Source organism: Leptonychotes weddellii, chromosome 13 (assembly GCF_054177405.1).
Source record: "Leptonychotes weddellii isolate Sample4059 chromosome 13, ASM5417740v2, whole genome shotgun sequence".
Lineage (NCBI taxonomy): Eukaryota > Metazoa > Chordata > Mammalia > Carnivora > Phocidae > Leptonychotes > Leptonychotes weddellii.
The window spans coordinates 41,456,554-41,475,965 of NC_138381.1; the positions used below are offsets into that span (position 1 = coordinate 41,456,554).

Genomic DNA, 19,412 nt, shown 5'->3' on the forward strand with positions numbered 1-19,412 from the left:
CCACTCCTGCTTGTGCACACATTCTCATCTAAATAAATAAATAAAATCTTTAAAAAAAAAAAAGACGTCAATAAAAAAAAGAGACGTGAGCATGTTTTGTTTTAACTTTTTTTTAAATAAACAATGAGCTTTTGGTTCATCTGTGTAATTTTGTCTGTAAAAGTTTTCTCAGCCCTCTAATCCTTTCCTTTTGTACTTAAATTGTCCGTAAGTCTGAAAAGGAGGAGTACGTAGCTGTTTAAGCAGTAAACTAGGGGATGACTCATACATACTTCTGAGACAGTAATGATTATAATGGTAGAATGATGAGTTCTCCATACCATAACTTGACCCAATGAACCTCTGAGGAGCTCTTTACATTGTTAGATGGCAACACAGAACTTTTATGGCCATTGTTGATTGTTTCATGTGATATATTTTACTTTTGCCATTGTGATTCTATAGCCATGGTAGTTTGGCAACCTCAGCATTGCTTGCTTTGGAAACTGTAGTTCTGATATCTGAGTCTGTGCCTTATTACAGTTTTCTGCCTGGGTATTTTTGATTGTGTGTGTGTTAGAACTTATTAAGAAGCACTACAGCCCTTTGATTTCAGGAAGCTTTTTTCATTTATAAATCTTATAGTTGGAAAAGGGAAAGAAGACCCTTTAAAATTTTGTCCTGGGGCACCTGGGTGGCTCAGTCAGTTAAGTGGCTGCCTTCGGCTCAGGTCATGATCTCAGGGTCTTGGGATCAAGTCCCACGTCGGGCTCCTGGCTCAGTGGGGAGCCTGCTTCTCCCTCTCCCTCTGCTGCTCCCCTGCTTGTGCTCTTTCTCTCTCAAATAAATAAATAAAATCTTTAAAAAAAGATAAAATTCTGTCCTAAAATTAAAGTTCATGAAATTCCACTGATGTAAGTATAAGTGTGTAGTTTCCCTATCAACCATTATATAATGAAATGAGTGGGCATTGAAAAAGGTGGAAAAAAATCGGTATCCAGAAATTAGATTTCTTTCCCTTGGTTTGACCACTGATTTGCTGTGTGAATTTGTGAAGTTTACTTTGTTTTGGTGTATTTTCTTGTATAGCTTAAGGATTCTGTTTTTCCCGGGATTGTGTAGATAAATATTATATAGTATATAATAAAAAAATACATTCAGGTTGTTCATACATTGTTCATACATTGTATGAACATACATACATACATACATACTTTGCTTTTTAAAAATTACTAGAATACTCTTCCAGGAGATTTTAAATCAACTACAATGGGTTAGTTGTTTTCCCTTGTTTGCAGATTATTTTTGGCATATGAACTTCAATTGAAAGATTGTTTTTATTACTTGAAGTCAGTTTTCATTACAATACATTATATATTTTGGGGATTATATGACAAAAGGTTTTTGCATTTCTCTTAAGGTGTTAAAATTATATGCATAAAAATTATGTGCATAATTTTTTGTCTGCTTTCAGGTCCAATGATGCATCAGCAGCCTCCTTCTCAGCAATACAATATGCCACAGGGAGGTGGACAGCATTATCAAGGCCAGCAGCCCCCTATGGGAATGATGGGTCAAGTTAACCAAGGCAATCATATGATGGGTCAGAGGCAGATTCCTCCTTATAGACCACCTCAACAGGGTAAGATTACATTTGGGAAATTTCCTGCTTAATATAAATAACAGTAGTTGAAAGACTTTATTTTAATAAACTTTTCATGTAGGCAAAGTCAGGGCTTTTTGTTTCTTGATTTTTATGATTATCATATTTTTTTTCTAAAAGGTGGTGGATATAGTAGGGGTCATGAAGTGGATAGGAACTTCCTGTTACAGAGCTTTCTTTTATCTATCCTTTCCTGGGAAAAGGTTATATAATTAAATTTTATATCAAAAGCTCACTAATATAAACAGAAGATACTATTTTAATTTTGAAAAGTTACTTAATATATGGTCAGAAACAAACCCTAGTTTATTCTAAACTGCTCTAATATCAAAAAGAAGATAATTTTCCACTAGTTTGAACCTCTTTTTAAGGAGTCAGTATTTGTTTTTTTAACTTGGTATTGTTAGATATTGCATGTATGGTTGTAACAATTTTTGTGAAATGTAATGTGGTATTGCTGTGTGTTTGTGTATCTGTGTGTGTGTATAAGAATAGTTAAAAAGTATCTCAAATGCCAGAGCATGGGAGGGGAATCTACAGGTGAGAAATAATCTCTTTATGATATCAGATTAGAAAGAAAGCCTTTGATGACCTAGAGAACAAATTATTTACCTCTTGACTGGTTGTGGTTTTTCAGGCCCACCACAGCAGTACTCAGGCCAGGAAGACTATTATGGGGACCAATACAGTCATGGTGGACAAGGTCCTCCAGAAGGCATGAACCAGCAATATTACCCTGATGGTAATCTCTCCTAATGTTAATTTTCCCATTTTCTATCCCTGCCCAAGATTAATGTAGATAGCTGTTCAAAACATTTTAATGAGGCTGAAGAAACTAACAATAGGTTTCTTCTAAATTTAGAAACACTTTAATAATCTAAAGCACCAGTGATCGCATTAGTTTATAATCCATTTCAAAGTATATTTTGTTTATATATTCCATATTAGTACCATCAGGAATCACATTCTGTCATTGGAATCCCTTCTTCTATAAAAGAGGATCCTTTTATGTTTCAAATTGTTCATTTGAACCAAAGCAAATGTTACTTACTTTTTTAATAACTGCTTTATTGAGATAATTCACATACTATAAAATTCACCCATTGGTTTACTTTTATTCATGGTATAAATACATGGAAGATCTAGTTCTCGAGTATTTTTCCAGGTTTTATCATTTTAGTTAACGTTAAGTACTTCTCACAGAACTGTGGTTTATATACATTAGCATTTGCATCTGAAAAAATTTGGAAGGTATATTATATCCATGATACAGCTGTGTATAGAGTTGGTAGGATAGGAAAAGCATTTGGAAACAAGATTTTAATTTTAATTATTTAGTTTAATGGTTTTTTTTTTTAAGTAGGAAGGTGGCTTGTGAAAGAGTGGTCACTAAAGATGTACTGTACTCGGTAATGACCCAAGCATAAGTAGGCTTTCACTGTATAGTTCTTTCAGTTTTTCTGTATGTTTGAAAATTTTATGATACATTGTTGAGGAAAAAATAATCCAAACATATAAAACTGTGATAAATTAGAGGTAGCTATTCACATAACAGTATGATTTATCTTATTATGAAAGGCTTTGTCAAAATCTTCATTTATCCAGTAAGCTCCCTTGGTATATTTAAGGTAAACTACTTAACAGAGGAACTTGGAGAAACTAAAAATTAAAAGCTAAAGTGTTGGGACTGTTGACTCAAAGCTAATGTAGACTAGTTAAGACGATATAATCTGGTGTATTTAAAAAATCATTTAGCTTGCCATTTTTTTGTTAATGTATAAAGCATAAAGGTATATTGGTATCAGGACTTTGGTTTTTACTGAAGAGACTCTGCCTATATAGGCAGGGCATTCACTCATCTGTAGAATTTTGCATATGATAATTGTTCGTTAGTGATAGTGATATATATGGATATTTCTTGTTAGAAAATGACATCTTTTTTAAATCTCAGGTTTTCTTGCCCTGAATTAGTCAGCATGTTGGAGTTTTTTTTTCATTTTTCTTTCATATGTAGATACTATATTAAGATTTTTTTTTAAATGAAAAACTGCAGTAGGTTTATAGACTGTGGGTATTTTAAAGAAGTGAAATCTAGTTTGTCAGATTTTATGTATTAGGAAGTCTGAAAGTAAATGTTGAAAGTAAACAGTTTTAATTTTTAAAATGGATTTTACATAATTGAGATGAATTTGACATTGTTATTTTGGTCCTGAGTATTTCCTGAAATGTGAAATGTGTATTGTTGCAAATACGACCTTTCTACTCAAAATAGATAGATATATTATTTTTATGTATATCAGATCTTTAAGGTTATGTAAATTATTTATCACATCAGGCAGGGGATTTAAAAATCTAAATGGTATCATTTTTGCATAGGTGTATATTAATAATTTTTCTGATATTTATGTAGAGTATTCCATTTATAACAACAATTTTCTTAAATAGCATTGGATATTTTCTTACTATCATTCAGATATTTATGCCAGTAAATACGTAGATAGGAGTTGGCAAACTTTTCTCGGTAAAGAGCCAGAGGGTAAATATTTTAGTCTTTGCTGGCCATATGGTCTTGGTCTCAACTACTGAACCCTTGTCATAGCATGTAAACTGGTATAGAAAATGTGAATAGGCATGCCTGTGTTCCAGTAAAACTTTATATACAAAAACAGGCCACTGGCCATATTTATACTGCAGGCCATAGTTTGCCAACCCTTAATGTGGATATTTATGAGGTGGTTTGGGAACGTTGGAATTCTAGAACACTGAATATAACATTTATTCATAACTGTATTCCTCTTCTTAATTAGGTATTCTTTTAAAATTTAGTTTAGATTTTAGCTAACTGAAACGTTATTTCCTGCATTCTCTTAGTGCAACTTAGTTCAAAGAACTAGACTATTGATTTTCATTAAAGTCCAGTCATAAAATTTATTGAGCCTTAAAACTAAAGGTGTGCCCTAGTACTTGACACAGTATTAATTTTTTGAAGGTGTATGTTCACGATACTCTAGAAATATTTTCTAAAGGCTTCTAGAATGGCAGCATTGAGCAATAATATTGTATCTGAAAATATAAGATACATATACTTTATGCAAGTAAATAGATTGTGAAAAATTTGTTTCAGTTTCTTTCAGGGGAAAAAACTTATGAGCTTTTTTATATTTTGCATTGTTTTAGCATATGCTGTGGAATTGGCGACCAGCAGAACAGGTGTTTGACAAAATGTGATAATTGCTTTCTTTGTTCATTCTAATTCAAGTTATTTACATGTGAAAGGCCTAGATGCTTTCATTCTCTTTTTTAAAAAAAAATTGAAGATAAAGTTTTTTTCCCCCCTTGATGAGGATTATCAGTTAAGACTAAGTGTAATGTTTCTAAAATTACTGTTTTTTGCTTTTAAGAAATTTGCACGTTATCTCAATATGAAAACAATCACATTGGTAAATATTTGGCTAATGCAATTGAAATTATTTTTTATGTATTTCCATTTCTTTTTCTTTTTTTCAATTTTATCTGAAAGTTTAAATATATTTAGGGTTTTCACTCAGTGGCCATTAACGTTTCTTCCTGTCTCTTGTCGAATTGATGTAGGTCATAATGATTACGGTTATCAGCAACCGTCGTATCCTGAACAAGGCTACGATAGGCCTTATGAGGATTCCTCACAACATTACTACGAAGGAGGTATCTATATACCTTCACACACATACACATATATATCCCCTTCTACAGGAATGCAAATTCTTGCATAAGACAACTTCTACCCATGCAAAGCTCTTGTAGAATACTAGTTGCTGGCTGTCTTGAAAGTTACAGGGAGCCCAGAACATTCAAAATAATTTCCTTACAAATATTTAAAATGTATAACCATGACTTGCCATTTCTAACAACAATAAAAAGACTAAAACATTTACAAATAATTTTTCCTCAGTGGAAATTTTCTATTTGAACACAAATCCATCGATCCAATTTTTTTTTCTTGTGTGTGTTTACATATGTATAATTTTACATATAAGTATAGTGCCTTTAGGAAACAGCTTGCTGATCTTGTGTAGCTAGTGTGTGCTCTTGTAGCTGTCTTTAATTTTGTCTTTTTTATTTTATTTAGCATAGTCATGATCTTATGACTGTGATGTTCCAGTAAATGTAATGCTCGTATGGCAGAGACGCTGAAAATGCTGCAGTTCAACCTTGCAAAATTGGCTTTAACTGCAGTTTGTTTGGCCGAAATCCTTCTGTTTGGTTTGAGTTTTTTCTTTGTTTTGTTAACTTTCAAAAATCAATATGGCATTTCATTTTGTTCTTGTGTTGTTGGCTATGCATCTTAGAGTAAAAAAGTTAATTAAGCGAACTTCTTAGTTTCTTTCTTCTCTTCTCCAATTATCCTGTAGGAAATTCACAATATGGCCAACAGCAAGATGCCTACCAGGGACCACCTCCCCAACAGGGATATCCGCCCCAGCAACAGCAGTACCCGGGGCAGCAGGGCTATCCAGGACAGCAGCAGGGCTATGGTAATAGCTTTTTGCAGTTTATTTTTGTCACAAAAAATGTGATGATTGCTGTTTTGAAATATTGAAGTGAATATTTAATGTTTATTTTTCTAAGAATTCTTTAGCTCAGTCTATTACTGGAGTGTTTCTTTAAAATGTTTTCCTCAGATAAACTAGTAATCCATTTAAAAAGAAACATAAACTAGAGATGGTTCATTGACCAAAGGTAAGGTATGTAATCAATTTAAAATGAGTTCTTAAATGAATTCTTAAACCTCTTTGGCATTCATGACCACCCAGTAGCTTTGTATGTGCTTGGAAAACTGATGAATTGGGTGATTATTAACCATATCTACATAATCTGCTTAGCAAATTTATTTCTAAAACTAATGACTGTTATTATGAAAAATAACATTGATTTTTAGAGTACAAATAAGATTTATTTGGAATGCATAAAGAAAATGTTTTTGCATTCTTTGGTTAAATAGCAATATATACATCCATAGAGGTGTATTTATTGCTGTTATGTATCTTACAGAGTTTGGGGAAGTGTAGCCATATTTTCTTATTATATACTCACTATAAGATCTAGTAGCTGGATATCTCGCTTTCAATAACTTCATTAGATAGGGAGTGGGGGATGATAAAGACCTGATATCTCATTCTTAAATTTTAAGCTACTGGCACTACTTTATATATAGGAAAGTGTGGTTCTAATGTTAGAGAAGTAACTGCTTATTAATCTGACATCTTCTCTTGCTAACATGGTCTCTTTTTTACATCAGTAATGTCACTATTTTTATCCATTAGTTTTTTTTTTTTTTAAGATTTTATTTATTTATTTGACAGAGAGAGACACAGCGAGAGAGGGAATACAAGCAGGGGGAATGGGAGAGGGAGAGGCAGGCTTCCCGCGGAGCAGGGAGCCCGATGCGGGGCTCGATCCCAGGACTCTGGGATCATGACCTGAGCCGAAGGCAGACGCTTAACGAATGAGCCACCCAGGTGCCCCTTTATCCATTAGTTTTAAGCTCTGTGATTACTATGGGCACCTCTCTCTACCCGTCATTGCAAATCTAAGAACCAGGATCAGGCTGAAATTCTCTTGTGCCTTCAAAGTATGCATTAAAATTTAGTCAGGTATTGGGAGCCAGGTATTTCCCCCCAAACTGATAAGTTCTGGTTCCCTAACTTGAGATATGACTTTAGAAATATTCCATGGATTTCTTGTTTTTACAAGGGGAATTTCTTGCTCTTCTCAAGTGGCAATTTTCGTTTCATGACCATCGAAAATCTGTATTTTAAATAAGTATTCTGGTTTTATTGTGCTTACATGAAAACAAATACGGTGTGGTTAAATCAAGTAAATTCATTGATACAAATACTGTCAATGGGAAGAAAGAGTAAATGAAACTGAATATTTTCAGTTGAAGTAGTTAAATGCTGTTTTGTTAGACATTGGGAATCCCAAAGAAGTTCCCATTTTGCTTATTCATAGGCTTCTGTTGTACTTTCTTCTAATAGAAAATTTAGAGTTTTAAAAATTGAATGTATAATAAATAAATAATAGACTGATGGAATTTATGCTTGGAAATTTATTCTTTTGACATTTTCCTCTGCCATCAGTTTTTTTTTTTTTTAATGGCAGATTTTGAATGGCTATGATAGAAAACATTTAAGTGTCAAAGCTTTTCAGCTTATGCTTTATAAAGCATTCTTTACAATAGGCAGTAGTGGGATTTATGAAACAGACATATTTGTTGGGCAACCCAGATTAGTCCCTTGCCATCTCTGGAATTGGAAATCACTCATTTTTATGGGTTAAGTATTAAAGGTGATTGGTACACAGAATATAACTTTTGAAACAAGTTTTTTCACATGCAACCTGTGGCTTTTCAAGTCTTCTTTAGTTTTGGTTTAAAAATATTGTGATAGTAAGTTTACCAATGCAGAACATAAAGCATTCTTTTGGTGATTGCAAATATAAATCTAGAATTTACATGGAAAATTATTCTTTGTGATTTTGGGGGGATTGCAAGTATAAATCTAGAGTCATACAGCTATAAATATCATTGATTCCCAAACTTTATTTAGAAATTATTTCTGTATTTTAATTTGAATCTGCTTCTTGCTTCTTCTTTTATCTGTTGCTTATACTGGTTACTTTCTAGTAGAGGTGTAGATGAATTTTCTTAATACCATAGAATTAACCTGCTTCACAACTCCTGAGTCTCTTTTACTCATTAAAAAAAATTTTTTTTTGATGGTTAACACATAGCTTACTAGTTACACCGAATCAAAACATCTTGTACATGGTGGCATCCTTACAATATTTCCACTCTTACAAACTATGGAATTTATTTCAAAATATTTGAGAAGATCAGGATGCTAAACTATCCTTTTTTGTTTAGATATAAAAACATAATAGCATCTAGTTCTAAACCCTTTTGAGAGTTGTGTTTATATCTGGGTTTTTGTTTGTGTTAATTATTTTGCAGGTCCTTCACAGGGTGGTCCAGGTCCTCAGTATCCTAACTACCCACAAGGACAAGGTCAGCAATATGGGGGTTATAGACCAACACAGCCTGGACCACCACAACCGCCACAGCAGAGGCCTTACGGATACGACCAGGTAAGTTATTTGGCCAGCTGTGTGACTGCCCCATTGTTTGTTCAGTCTTCATTAGGGTGTTTTTCACTTGAAGGCTCATTTTTCCCTCCTCCTGTTCATAGCATATGAGTTACCAACAAAAAAAAATTTACTTTTGAGTCTTTTTCATAGAATGCTAGCAGAGTTGGTCATAGTTACAGTAACATATAAAACATGTCATCTCTGGGCACCAGCATTCATTCATATTCATTCATATTCTCTTTCTCTCCCTCTGGTCTTTCCCCAGGCAGACTTCCTGTAGGTATTACAAACATCATTCTCTATTCTAAGGCTCCTAATTTCTCTGATCTCCCTCATGTTTACTGACCTGTAGTCCATCTGGGTCAGTGCTCTTCGTAGTTCTCATCTTGACTTCAGCATTTCCACTGCACTTCCTCCACATCATTGATGTCTGTCCTCTTTCAGTTCATATTCACCTCCTGTCTCTGATGCCTTTCATACACATATCCATTATCTCAAGTATTAATAATCTTTATCTCCTGTTCTCTTTCCTTCTGTTTTCATATATGTAGAGACGTATCTCATTTTAAGATGACTGTATTCTCTTGAACCTAGGATTTACTTAAGTTCCTTCTTTTTATCAGTAAACTTTCAGACTTAATAATCTGTGCCACATCATTGTTTTGTGAATCTTGTTATTATACGCACTCTAAATTATAATGAAAATGATTTATTAAGTTGGCAGTTTCTTTAGATTGATTTCAGTATTGTCTAATGACTATCTAGTGAGGATAATCTGGTCTGCTCACTACTTAAGCTACCCAAAATAGGTTATTTTTTTGTATGTTATGCTTCCAAGGCCAGTGTAGATGATCTGGTTGAGGAACAACTCAGTGCAGTACTAATTAAAACTTGAGGGCGTGAGCAGTTCTTTTATCAGTGCTCTCTCAAGCCCACTGCCCCTTGTACTGACACTTCCTATTTCAGCGATAAAGATAAAAGAGATAGAAGAGACTTAAACTAAAGGGGTAAGGTCAAATGAGTAATATTTTTAAAAAAAATCCATTAATACTAAATCAAAGGATGAGGTAGGAATTTTATTTAAGTTTTAAAAGTGAAAAAGTCTTGGCGAATGACTCAGGGCAAGATTCCTGATGGCAAGGTTTAGGCTCATTCTAATTTACAAGTTAACTTTTTAAAAAGTGAGCTTCTGATCGTTTATCCCCTCAGTCAGCAAATATTTATTAATTTTCTGTATGTGCTGGACACTATATTAGGTCCTAAAGGAGTAAAACAGAATGGTCCCTATGGCTGGTGGAGCAATCTTTTTTTTGAAAGATTTTATTTATTTATTTATTTATTTATTTATTTATTTATTTAGAGTGAGGGGAGGGGCAGAGGGAGAGGGAGAGAGAGAGAGAATCTCCAGCAGACTCTATGCTGAGCATGGAGCCTGAGTGAGGGGAGGGGCAGAGGGAGAGGGAGAGAGAGAGAATCTCCAGCAGACTCTATGCTGAGCGTGGAGCCTGACCCGGGGCTCCATCCCACAACTCTGATGTCATGACCTGAGCTGAAGTCAAGTGTCAGATGCTTAACCCACTGAGCCACCCAGGCGCCCTGGTGGAGCAGTTAAATATCTTGGTCTTTCTTGACTTTACTTTTGACATATTTGACACGTATTCCTATTTTCATTCTTAAATGGTTTTGTTTAGCTTCTGATTACTGTGCTTTTTAAATTTCTCTTATACTTCCAGTAATTCCTTCTTTATTTTTTCACTTGCTTCTCATCCTTCTTTTATCCAAATATCAATCCTTGGCTCAGTGTTTTTCTTGGTCTCTCTATTCACCCAGTTTTTTATTTTCAGTACCCTCAGCCCACCCTTTGCAACCCAACTTCAGCTCCATTTTTTTCAGCTGTGTATGGAACATCTCTCTTTGGATGTCTTGCTATTTCAGTCAACTTTATCATGTCATGGACTGAACTAACCATGTTCTCCCTACATGATGTATTTCTAAATCCCCTAAGCTTAACGTCAGTCATTAAGTAAATGTTTCTTGAGCAATATTTATATGCCAAATACCTAAAATCGGGGTACATTGGGGAATAAGATAAATATAAATTCTGCCTTTGTGAACTTAAATCTAGACAGGATCCAGACAAACAGATGATATAATATAGTGTGAGAAATACCTGGGTGAAGAAAGGCAAGATTTTTGTGGAAGTGGGCTCCTAATGTAGATAATAGAAAAAATGTTCTTTGGGAAGCATTGTATTAGTGTGAGGGCCCAAGGATGAGTAGGTATTAGACAAGTAGACATAGAGGAGGGAGGGGTATTCTAGTCAGAAAGAAGTGTATTCACAAAGGACTAGCATTGAGGTGTGTGGTTGAGTAAAGCAGAAGCATGGGGAGGGAGAGGCAAGATTGGAGAGAGAAGTTAAAGTTTAGATTAGAAAGACTCTTATAAGCCATGTTAGGGGACTTGGACTTTATCCTGACATCATTTGGAGCCTATAAAGGGTTTTAAATGATGCATATAAAATACTAGCTATGCCTGGCACTTGGTAAACGTATGTGATACTATGTGTGGTATTGTATATACGATAGACATATGATATACTGCCTCTTCCATTATAATTATTCCACCCCCTGAACTACTTAGGAATTTGGGATGGTACTATAGATAAAAGACGTTTGGATAGATGCCAGCCACATCTCCTTCCCCACTAGAAAAGGCTATGAGGAGGGGACCATCTTAGCTACTCTAGTGTTAATAGTCTTCCCACAGTTATGGGTTTCACCTTATCTGTATCCCCCCAACCCAAACGCTTGTTGGTCTTTTCATTTTAGGGAAAGTAGTTCACCTCTTCAAGATAGTAAAAGGAATAGAAAACTAATACAGATTCTTAAATCCAACAGTAATATAATTATAGTGGTGCTTTAGGCAGATGACTCTTACAGCAATGTGCAGGATGAACTAAAAGAGGGGGAGAACTGAGAGAGAAATCATTGCTAAAGGCTGTTGCTTCTCCATCATTTTTTCCTATCTCAGTAACGGCAGCTTGATTCTTTCAGTTCGTCAGTTCTGGAGTTATCTTGGCTCCCCTCATTTTTGCAAATCCACATCTTGTAAACCCGCAAATCTCATCACCTCTTCCTTCAAAATCTGTCCAGTATCTAGCTGTTTTTTACAGCCTCCTGCACTTACCCAAGTCAAAGTTCCAACTGTCAGTCACTTGGACTATTGCAGTATCTTCCTTCCTGGTCTTCCTGCTATCATCCTAGCTCCGCTATAGGATATGCCCCACATAGGACCCAGAATGACCTTTTAAAAACATTAGATGCTTTTAAAGCCACTGCTTAAAGCCCTGTGGTGACTTCAGTCTTATAGTGAAGGCCAGATCTTATTATGACCTACAAAGCCCTATATGACTTGTGCCCCCCCTACCTGTCTCACTACCTCATCTCTGTATTTATAGCTGCCCTCATTCAGTTTGCTTCAGTCACCTTCGCTTGCTTGCTGTTCTCATACACATCAGGCATATTTCTCCCTCAGATCCAATGTGTGGCTTTGTCACTTTCTTCCAGTCTCTGCTCTGATCTGTCACCATGTCATATCAAGGAGTCCTTCATGGTCTACCTATCTAAAATAGTAACATCCTTGGGGCACCTGGGTGGCTCATTTGGTTGAGCATCTGATTCTTGATTTCAGCTCAGGTCATGATCTCAGGGTTGTGAGTTCAAGCCCCGTGTTGGGCTCAGCAGGGAGTCTTCTTCCCCTCTCTACCCCCAACCCCGCTCCGTGCCCCTCCCCCGGCTTGTGCCCTCTCTCTAAAATAAATAAATAAATCTTTAAAAATAGTAACATCCTCCATTGCCTTGCTTTATAGTAGCTCCACCCCTTACCCGCAAAGGATATGTTCCGATACCCTCAATAGAAGCCTAAAACCACAGATAGTACTGAACCCTGTATATACAATGTTTTTCCTATGCATATATACTTATGATAAAGTTTAGTTTATAAATTAGGCACAGTAAGAGATTAACAACAATAAAGAATAATAAAAGAACAATTATAACAATATACTATAGTAAAAGTTATACAAATGTGGTCTTTCTCAAAATATCTTATTGTACTGTATTCACCTTTCTTATGATGATGTGAGCTGATAAAATGCCTACGTGATGAGGTGAAGTAAGGGGAATGATGTAGGCGCAGTGATGTAGTGTTACGCTGCTGTTGACCTGATGATGATGTGTCAGGAGGATCTTCTGCTACTGGACCACAGTTGACCACGGGTAACTAAAACTACAGAAAGCAAAACCGTGGATAAGGGGGGACTGTTGTATTTCTCCACCCTTCTGTATTTAAACAACTTCACTGAAGTATTATTGACATGCCATAAAATGCACATATTAAAAGTGTACTATTTGATACTTTTTGATGGGTCAGTCTTTTCAATTTTACCTATTCTGATAAGCATGTATAGTGATAGCTCATTGTGCTTTTCATTTTCATGTCCCAAAGGACCAGTGATAATGGCTAATCATGTGCTTATTTTCCATCTATGTATCTTTTCTGAAATGTCTGCTCAAATCTTTTGCTTATTTTAAAATTCTGTTCTTTATTTTCTTACTGTTGAGTATTGAGAGGTCTTTCTATATTGTACATTCAAGTCCTTTATCAGGTATATGATGTGCAAATATTTTTCTCCAGTCTGTGGCTTCTCCCTTCATTCTTTCAGCATTGTCTTTTGAAGAGAGGAACTTTAAAATTTTTATGAAGTCCAATTTATCAACTTTTTCTTTTATAGATCATGCTTTTGATACTACATGTAGGAAATCTTTACCTAATCCAGAGTCACAAAGATTTTCTCTTAATTTCTTCTAGAAGCCTTATATTTTTAGACTTTACATTTAAGTCTGTAATCCATTTTGAGTTAATTTTTGTAGGAAGCACAAATTAAAGTTTGTATTTTTGTTTTCAAATGGATAGCTAATTTTCTGAGCAGCATTTGTTGCATAGACTATCCTTTCTTTACTGAATTATCTTTGAACCTTTGCTGAAAATCCTAACTGCTTATTTCTGGACTGATCTATTTATTAGTCTTTGTGTCTATACCATGCTGTCATTTTACTATAGTTTTATAGTAAGTTTTGAAATTAGATGTTGTGAGTTTTCCAACTATGTTCTTTTTCAAAGTTGTTTAGGCATTTTAAGTTTTTTGCATTTCCATATGAATTTTAAAATCAGCTTGCCAGTTTCTACAAAAAGCCTACTGATACTTTGATGGGGATTGCCTTAAATGTATAGATTTGGAGACAACTATATCTTTATATGATGTCAGTGAGTATTCCATCCTATGAGCATGGCATATGTCCCTTTAAAATTTTTTTCAGCAGTGTTAATGTACTTTTCAGCATACAGGTCTTACATAGATTTTTGTCAGATTTATCTCTAGGTATTTTATATTTTTGATAATGTAAATTTTTTAAAATTTCAATTTATAGTTGTTAATTGCTGGTTATATAAAAGTATAGTTTATTTTTATTGATATTTTACCAAAACTTTAACATTAACTCATTATTTGTTTGTAGATTCCTTTAAAATTTCCACATAGGGACGCCTGGGCGACTCAGTCGGTTAAGCGTCTGCCTTCGGCTCAGGTCATGATCCCGGGGTCCTGGGATCGGGTTCCGCATCGGGCTCCCTGCTCAGTGGGGGCCCTGCTTCTCCCTCTGCCTGCCACTCCCCCTGCTTGTGCTCTCTCTCTCTCTGACAAATAAATAAAATCTTGGAAAAAAAATTTCTTTAAGATTTTCCACATAGAAATCATGTTGCCTGTGAATAAAGACTATTTTTTTCTTTATAATCTGAATGCTCCGCCTCCCTCCCCCTTAATCTATCCCTGCCTTAAAACCTCTAATACGATGTCAAATAGAAATAGTTGGACATCTTTTGTCTTATTCCTAATCTTAGGTGGATAACAATCAGCCTTTCAGCCTTACGTAAGATGTGTAGGATTTGTGTAGGTGTCCTTTATCAAGTAGAGGTTGTTGCCTGTATTCCTAGTTTGCTGAAAATTTTTATTAGGAATGAATGTTGAAATTTGTCAAATGATTTTCCCTTATATTTTGAAGGAATTATAGCTTTCCTTTTTTAATTTAGTATGTTAAATAATATTCTTTGATATTCAAGAATTTTTTTGATATTCAAGTTTTAAATCAATCTTGCATAGCTAGGATAAACTTCACTTGGTCATGATGTGTTATTATCCTTTTTATATGTTGTTGGAGTTGATCACCTAAATTTTTTTAAGAATTTTTGCATCTTTGGGTCGCCTGGGTGGCTCAGTCGTTGGGCGTCTGCCTTCGGCTCAGGTCATGATCTCAGGGTCCTGAGATCGAGCCCCATGTCAGGCTCCCTGCTCGGCGGGAAGCCTGCTTCTCCCTCTCCCACTTCCCCTGCTCATGTTCCCTCTCTTGCTGTGTCTCTCTCTGTCAAATAAATAAATAAAATCTTTAAAAAAAAAAAAAAGAGTTTTTGCATCTTTGAAAAAAAAGAATTTTTGCATCTATACTTATGAGGGATATTGGACTCTAGTTTTCTTTTAATGTCCTTATCCGGTCTTGTTATCAAAATAGCATGGGCTTCATAAAGTGAGTTAGAAGGAAATCACCCCTCTTCAGTTTTCTTTTCTTTTTTTTTTTAAAGATTTTATTTATTTATTCATGAGAGACAGAGAGGGAGGCAGAAGCAGGCTTCCCGCTGAGCAGGGAGCCCGATGTGGGGCTCGATCCCAGGACCCTGGGATCATGACCTGAGCCGAAGGCAGACTCTTAACCAACTGAACCACCCAGGTGCCCTCCTTCTTCAGTTTTCTTGAAGGATTTGTGTAATATTGATATTATTCCTTCTAAAATGTTTGGTACAATTCACCAGTGAAGTTGTTTGGGCTTGGATATTCTTTGCAGGAAGGTTTTTTTTAAAGATTTTATTTATTTATTTGAGAGAGAGAATGAGAGAGAGAGAGAGAGCATGAGAGGGGGAGGGTTAGAGGGAGAAGCAGACTCCCTGCCGAGCAGGGAGCCCAATGCAGGACTCGATCCCTGGACTCCAGGATCATGACCTGAGCCGAAGGCAGTCGCTTAACCAACTGAGCCACCCAGGCGCCCCGCAGGAAGGTTTTTAATTACAAATTTATTTTCTTTATTAAACATAGGCGTATTCAGGTTATGTATTTCTTCTTGAGGGGATACTTGTATTTGTTAAGGGCTTTGTCCATTTCATTTGTTTTGTCGAATGATTCCTTTTTTATCCTTTTAGTATCTCTAGTATCAGTAATGATATTCTCTCTTTCATTTCTGATATTGGTAATGTGTATCTTCTCTCTTTTTTTTTTTTTTAAAGATTTTATTTATTTATTTGACAGAGACAGAGATAGCGAGAGCAGGAACACAAGCAGCGGGAGGGGGAGGGGAGAAGCAGGCTTCCTGCTGAGCAGAGAGCCCGATGTGGGACTCGATCCCAGGACCCTGGGATCATGACCTGAGCCGAAGGCAGACACTTAACGACTGAGCCACCCAGGCGCCCTCTCTCTTTTTTTTTTTTTCCCCAAAGTAATCTGGCTACTGGTTTTTATGTACTTCATTGATCTTCTCAGAGAACCAGCTTTTTGTTTTACAGATTTCCCCCTGCCGCACCCCCCCAGCCCAATTTGTTTTTTTATCCTTGATTTCTGCCCTCTTCTTTATTATTTTTTTTCTCCTGCTTGTTTTGGGTTTCATTTGCTCTTCTTTTCCTATTTCCTAAGGTAAGAGCTGAATTCCCATTGATTTAAGAACTGCCCTCCTTCCTAATTTAGGTGTTCATTGCTGTAAATTCCCCTCTAAGTACTACTTAAACTACAGCCCACAAATTTTTATATGTTGTGTTTTTATTTTCAGTTGAAAATATTTTCTGATTTGCTTTTGATTTCTTCTTTGATCCAACTGTTATTTAGAAGTGTATAATTTAGTTTTCAAATATTTGGAGATTTTCCAGATATTTTTCTGTCACTGATTTCTCATTTAATTCCATCATCATAATTTCATCAACATTAATTAACTTGAATTGTTATACATTTATTGAGACATACTTTTTGGCCCACAATATAGTCTGTGAGGATGTTCTATAAATGTTAGATCAGGTTGGTTGATAGTGTTCAAGTCACCTATATCTTAGCTTGATTTTCTATTGAGAAAGACATTAAATCTTTGGCTATAATTGTGTGTTTGTCTATTTTTCCTTGCAGTTCTATCCATTTTTGCTTCATGTATCATAATACTACCTTTTTAAGTTTTATACATTTTTAGGAATTTTCTGTCTTGATTAATTTATTCCTTTACGGAATGCCTGCGTGGCTCAGTAGGTTGAGCGTCTGCCTTTGGTTCGGGTCATGGTCCCAGGGTTCTGGGATTGATTCCTGCGTCGGGGTCCTTGCTCAGTAGGGAGCCTGCTTCTCCCTCTGCCTCCTGCAACCCTGGTTGTGCTCTCTCTCTCTCTCTCTGTCAAATAAATAAATAAAATTTTTAAAAAAATTTATTCCTTTATTATTATGAAATAACTTTATCTGTGATAATATTCTTTGCTCTGAGATCTTTTCGATTTTAATATAGCCACAGCAACTTTCTTTGGATTATTGATAGAATTACATATCTTTTTTTATCCTTTTATTATTTTTTAAAGATTTTATTTTTAAGTGATCTCTGCATCTAATGTGGGGCTCGAATTTACAACCCCAAGATGAAGAGTTGTATGCTCTACCGACTGAGCCAGCCAGACACCCCTTATCCTTTTATCTTTAACATATTTGTGTTTTTATGTTTAAATTGTATTTCATGAAGGCAGCATTTGTCAAGTCTTGCTTTTTTATCCAATCTGACAATCTCTGCCTTTTAGTGGAGGGGCTTTGAACATTATGTTTTATATGATTATGGATTTGGTTGAATCCATCATCTTGATTTCTTTTCTTATTTTGTTCTTTATTCTCTTTTTTTTTTTCTGTCTTATTTTGAACCTTTTTCCTGCTTTAAAAAAAACTATATTGATATAATTCACATACCATTAATTAACTCACCATTTTAGAGTATACCATTCAATGGGATTTTTTTTTTTTTTTTTTAGTTTGTTCATTTTTCTCTAAACATTCAGCCCTAGGAAACAGGTAGTTTACTTTCAGTCTGTATAGATTTTCTTATTCTGGATATTTGAGATAAATGCAGTCATGCAATATGTGGTGTTTTGTGATTGCCTTCTTTCACTTAGTGTAATGTTTTCATAGTTCACCCATCTTGTAGCTTATTTTAGGTGATATTATGCCACCTTATGTATAGTATAAAGCCTTTCAATAGTTTACTTTCATTTCTTTCTTCTCAACCTTTGTGTTATTGTTATAAATTTTATTTGTACATGTGTTATAAACTCTGTTGTACGTGGAATTTATTTTTCTTAAAAAACCAGTTATCCTTTAAAGATATTTAAATAGTAAAAAATCTTATATATTTACTATTTCTGGTCCTATTGATTCCTATGGTAGATTCATAGTTCCATCTGGTATCATTTTCCTTTGCGTGAAGGAAAGGAAATTGTTTTTAACATTTATTGTAATGTAGGTCTTCAGTTTATGTATGTTTGAGAAAGTGTTTATTTCTCTTCCATTATTGAAAAATATTTATTCTGGGTATAGAATTCTAGTTTGACAGGTTGTTTTTTTGTTTTGTTTTTTAAATCTATACATTTTATTTTTTTAAAATTTTTTATTGTTATGTTAATCACCACACATTACATCATTAGTTTTTGATGTAGTGTTCCGTGATTCATTCTTTGTGCATAACACCCAGTGCTCCATGCAGAACGTGCCCTCTTTAATACCCATCACCAGGCTAACCCATCCTCCCTCCCCCTTCCCCTCTATAATCCTCAGTTTGTTTTTCAGAGTCCATCATCTCTCATGGTTCGTCTTCCCCTCCGATTTCTCCCCTTTCATTCTTCCGCTCCTGCTATCTTCTTTTTTTTTTCTTAACATATATTGCATTATTTGTTTCAGAGGTACAGATCTGTGATTCAACAGTCTTGCACAATTCACAGCGCTCACCATAGCACATACCCTCTCCAGTGTTTATCACCCGGCCACTCCAGCCTCCACTCCAGCAACCCTGAGTTTGTTTCCTGAGATTAAGAATGCCTCATATCAGTGAGGTTATACAACACATGTCTTTCTCTGATTGACTTATTTTGCTCAGCATAACACCCTCAAGTTCCATCCACGTTGTTGCAAATGGCAAGATCTCATTCCTTTTGATGGCTGCATAATATTCCATTGTATATATATATACCACATCTTCTTTATCCATTCATCTGTCGATGGACATCTTGGCTCTTTCCACAGTTTGGCTATTGTGGACATTGTTGCTATAAACATTGGGGTGCACATACCCCTTCGGATCCCTCCTTTTGTATCTTTGGGGTAAATACCCAGTAGTGCAATTGCTGGATCGTATGGTAGCTCTATTTTCAACTTTTGAGGAACCTCCATACTGTTTTCCAGAGTGGCTGCACCAGCTTGCATTCCCACCAGCAGTGTAGGAGGGTTCCCCTTTCTCCACATCCCCGCCAACATCTGTCG

General features: G+C 35.4%; 1 protein-coding gene across 5 annotated transcripts in view; it reads left to right on the forward strand.

The window, feature by feature from the left end:
- The window catches only part of SS18 (SS18 subunit of BAF chromatin remodeling complex), a 90,699-nt gene that overhangs the window by 58,932 nt on the left and 12,355 nt on the right, over positions 1–19,412 (forward strand). For 3 of the 5 annotated variants that reach the window (XM_031041669.2, XM_006745568.3, XM_031041670.2), the window contains 5 exons: positions 1,454–1,621; positions 2,280–2,384; positions 5,234–5,326; positions 6,034–6,156; positions 8,634–8,767. In XM_031041669.2, the coding sequence (XP_030897529.1) occupies positions 1,454–1,621; positions 2,280–2,384; positions 5,234–5,326; positions 6,034–6,156; positions 8,634–8,767 (623 nt within the window). The remainder of the gene's footprint in view (positions 1–1,453; positions 1,622–2,279; positions 2,385–5,233; positions 5,327–6,033; positions 6,157–8,633; positions 8,768–19,412) is intronic. The other 2 variants (XM_006745569.3, XM_031041672.2) reach the window with 2 other exon arrangements.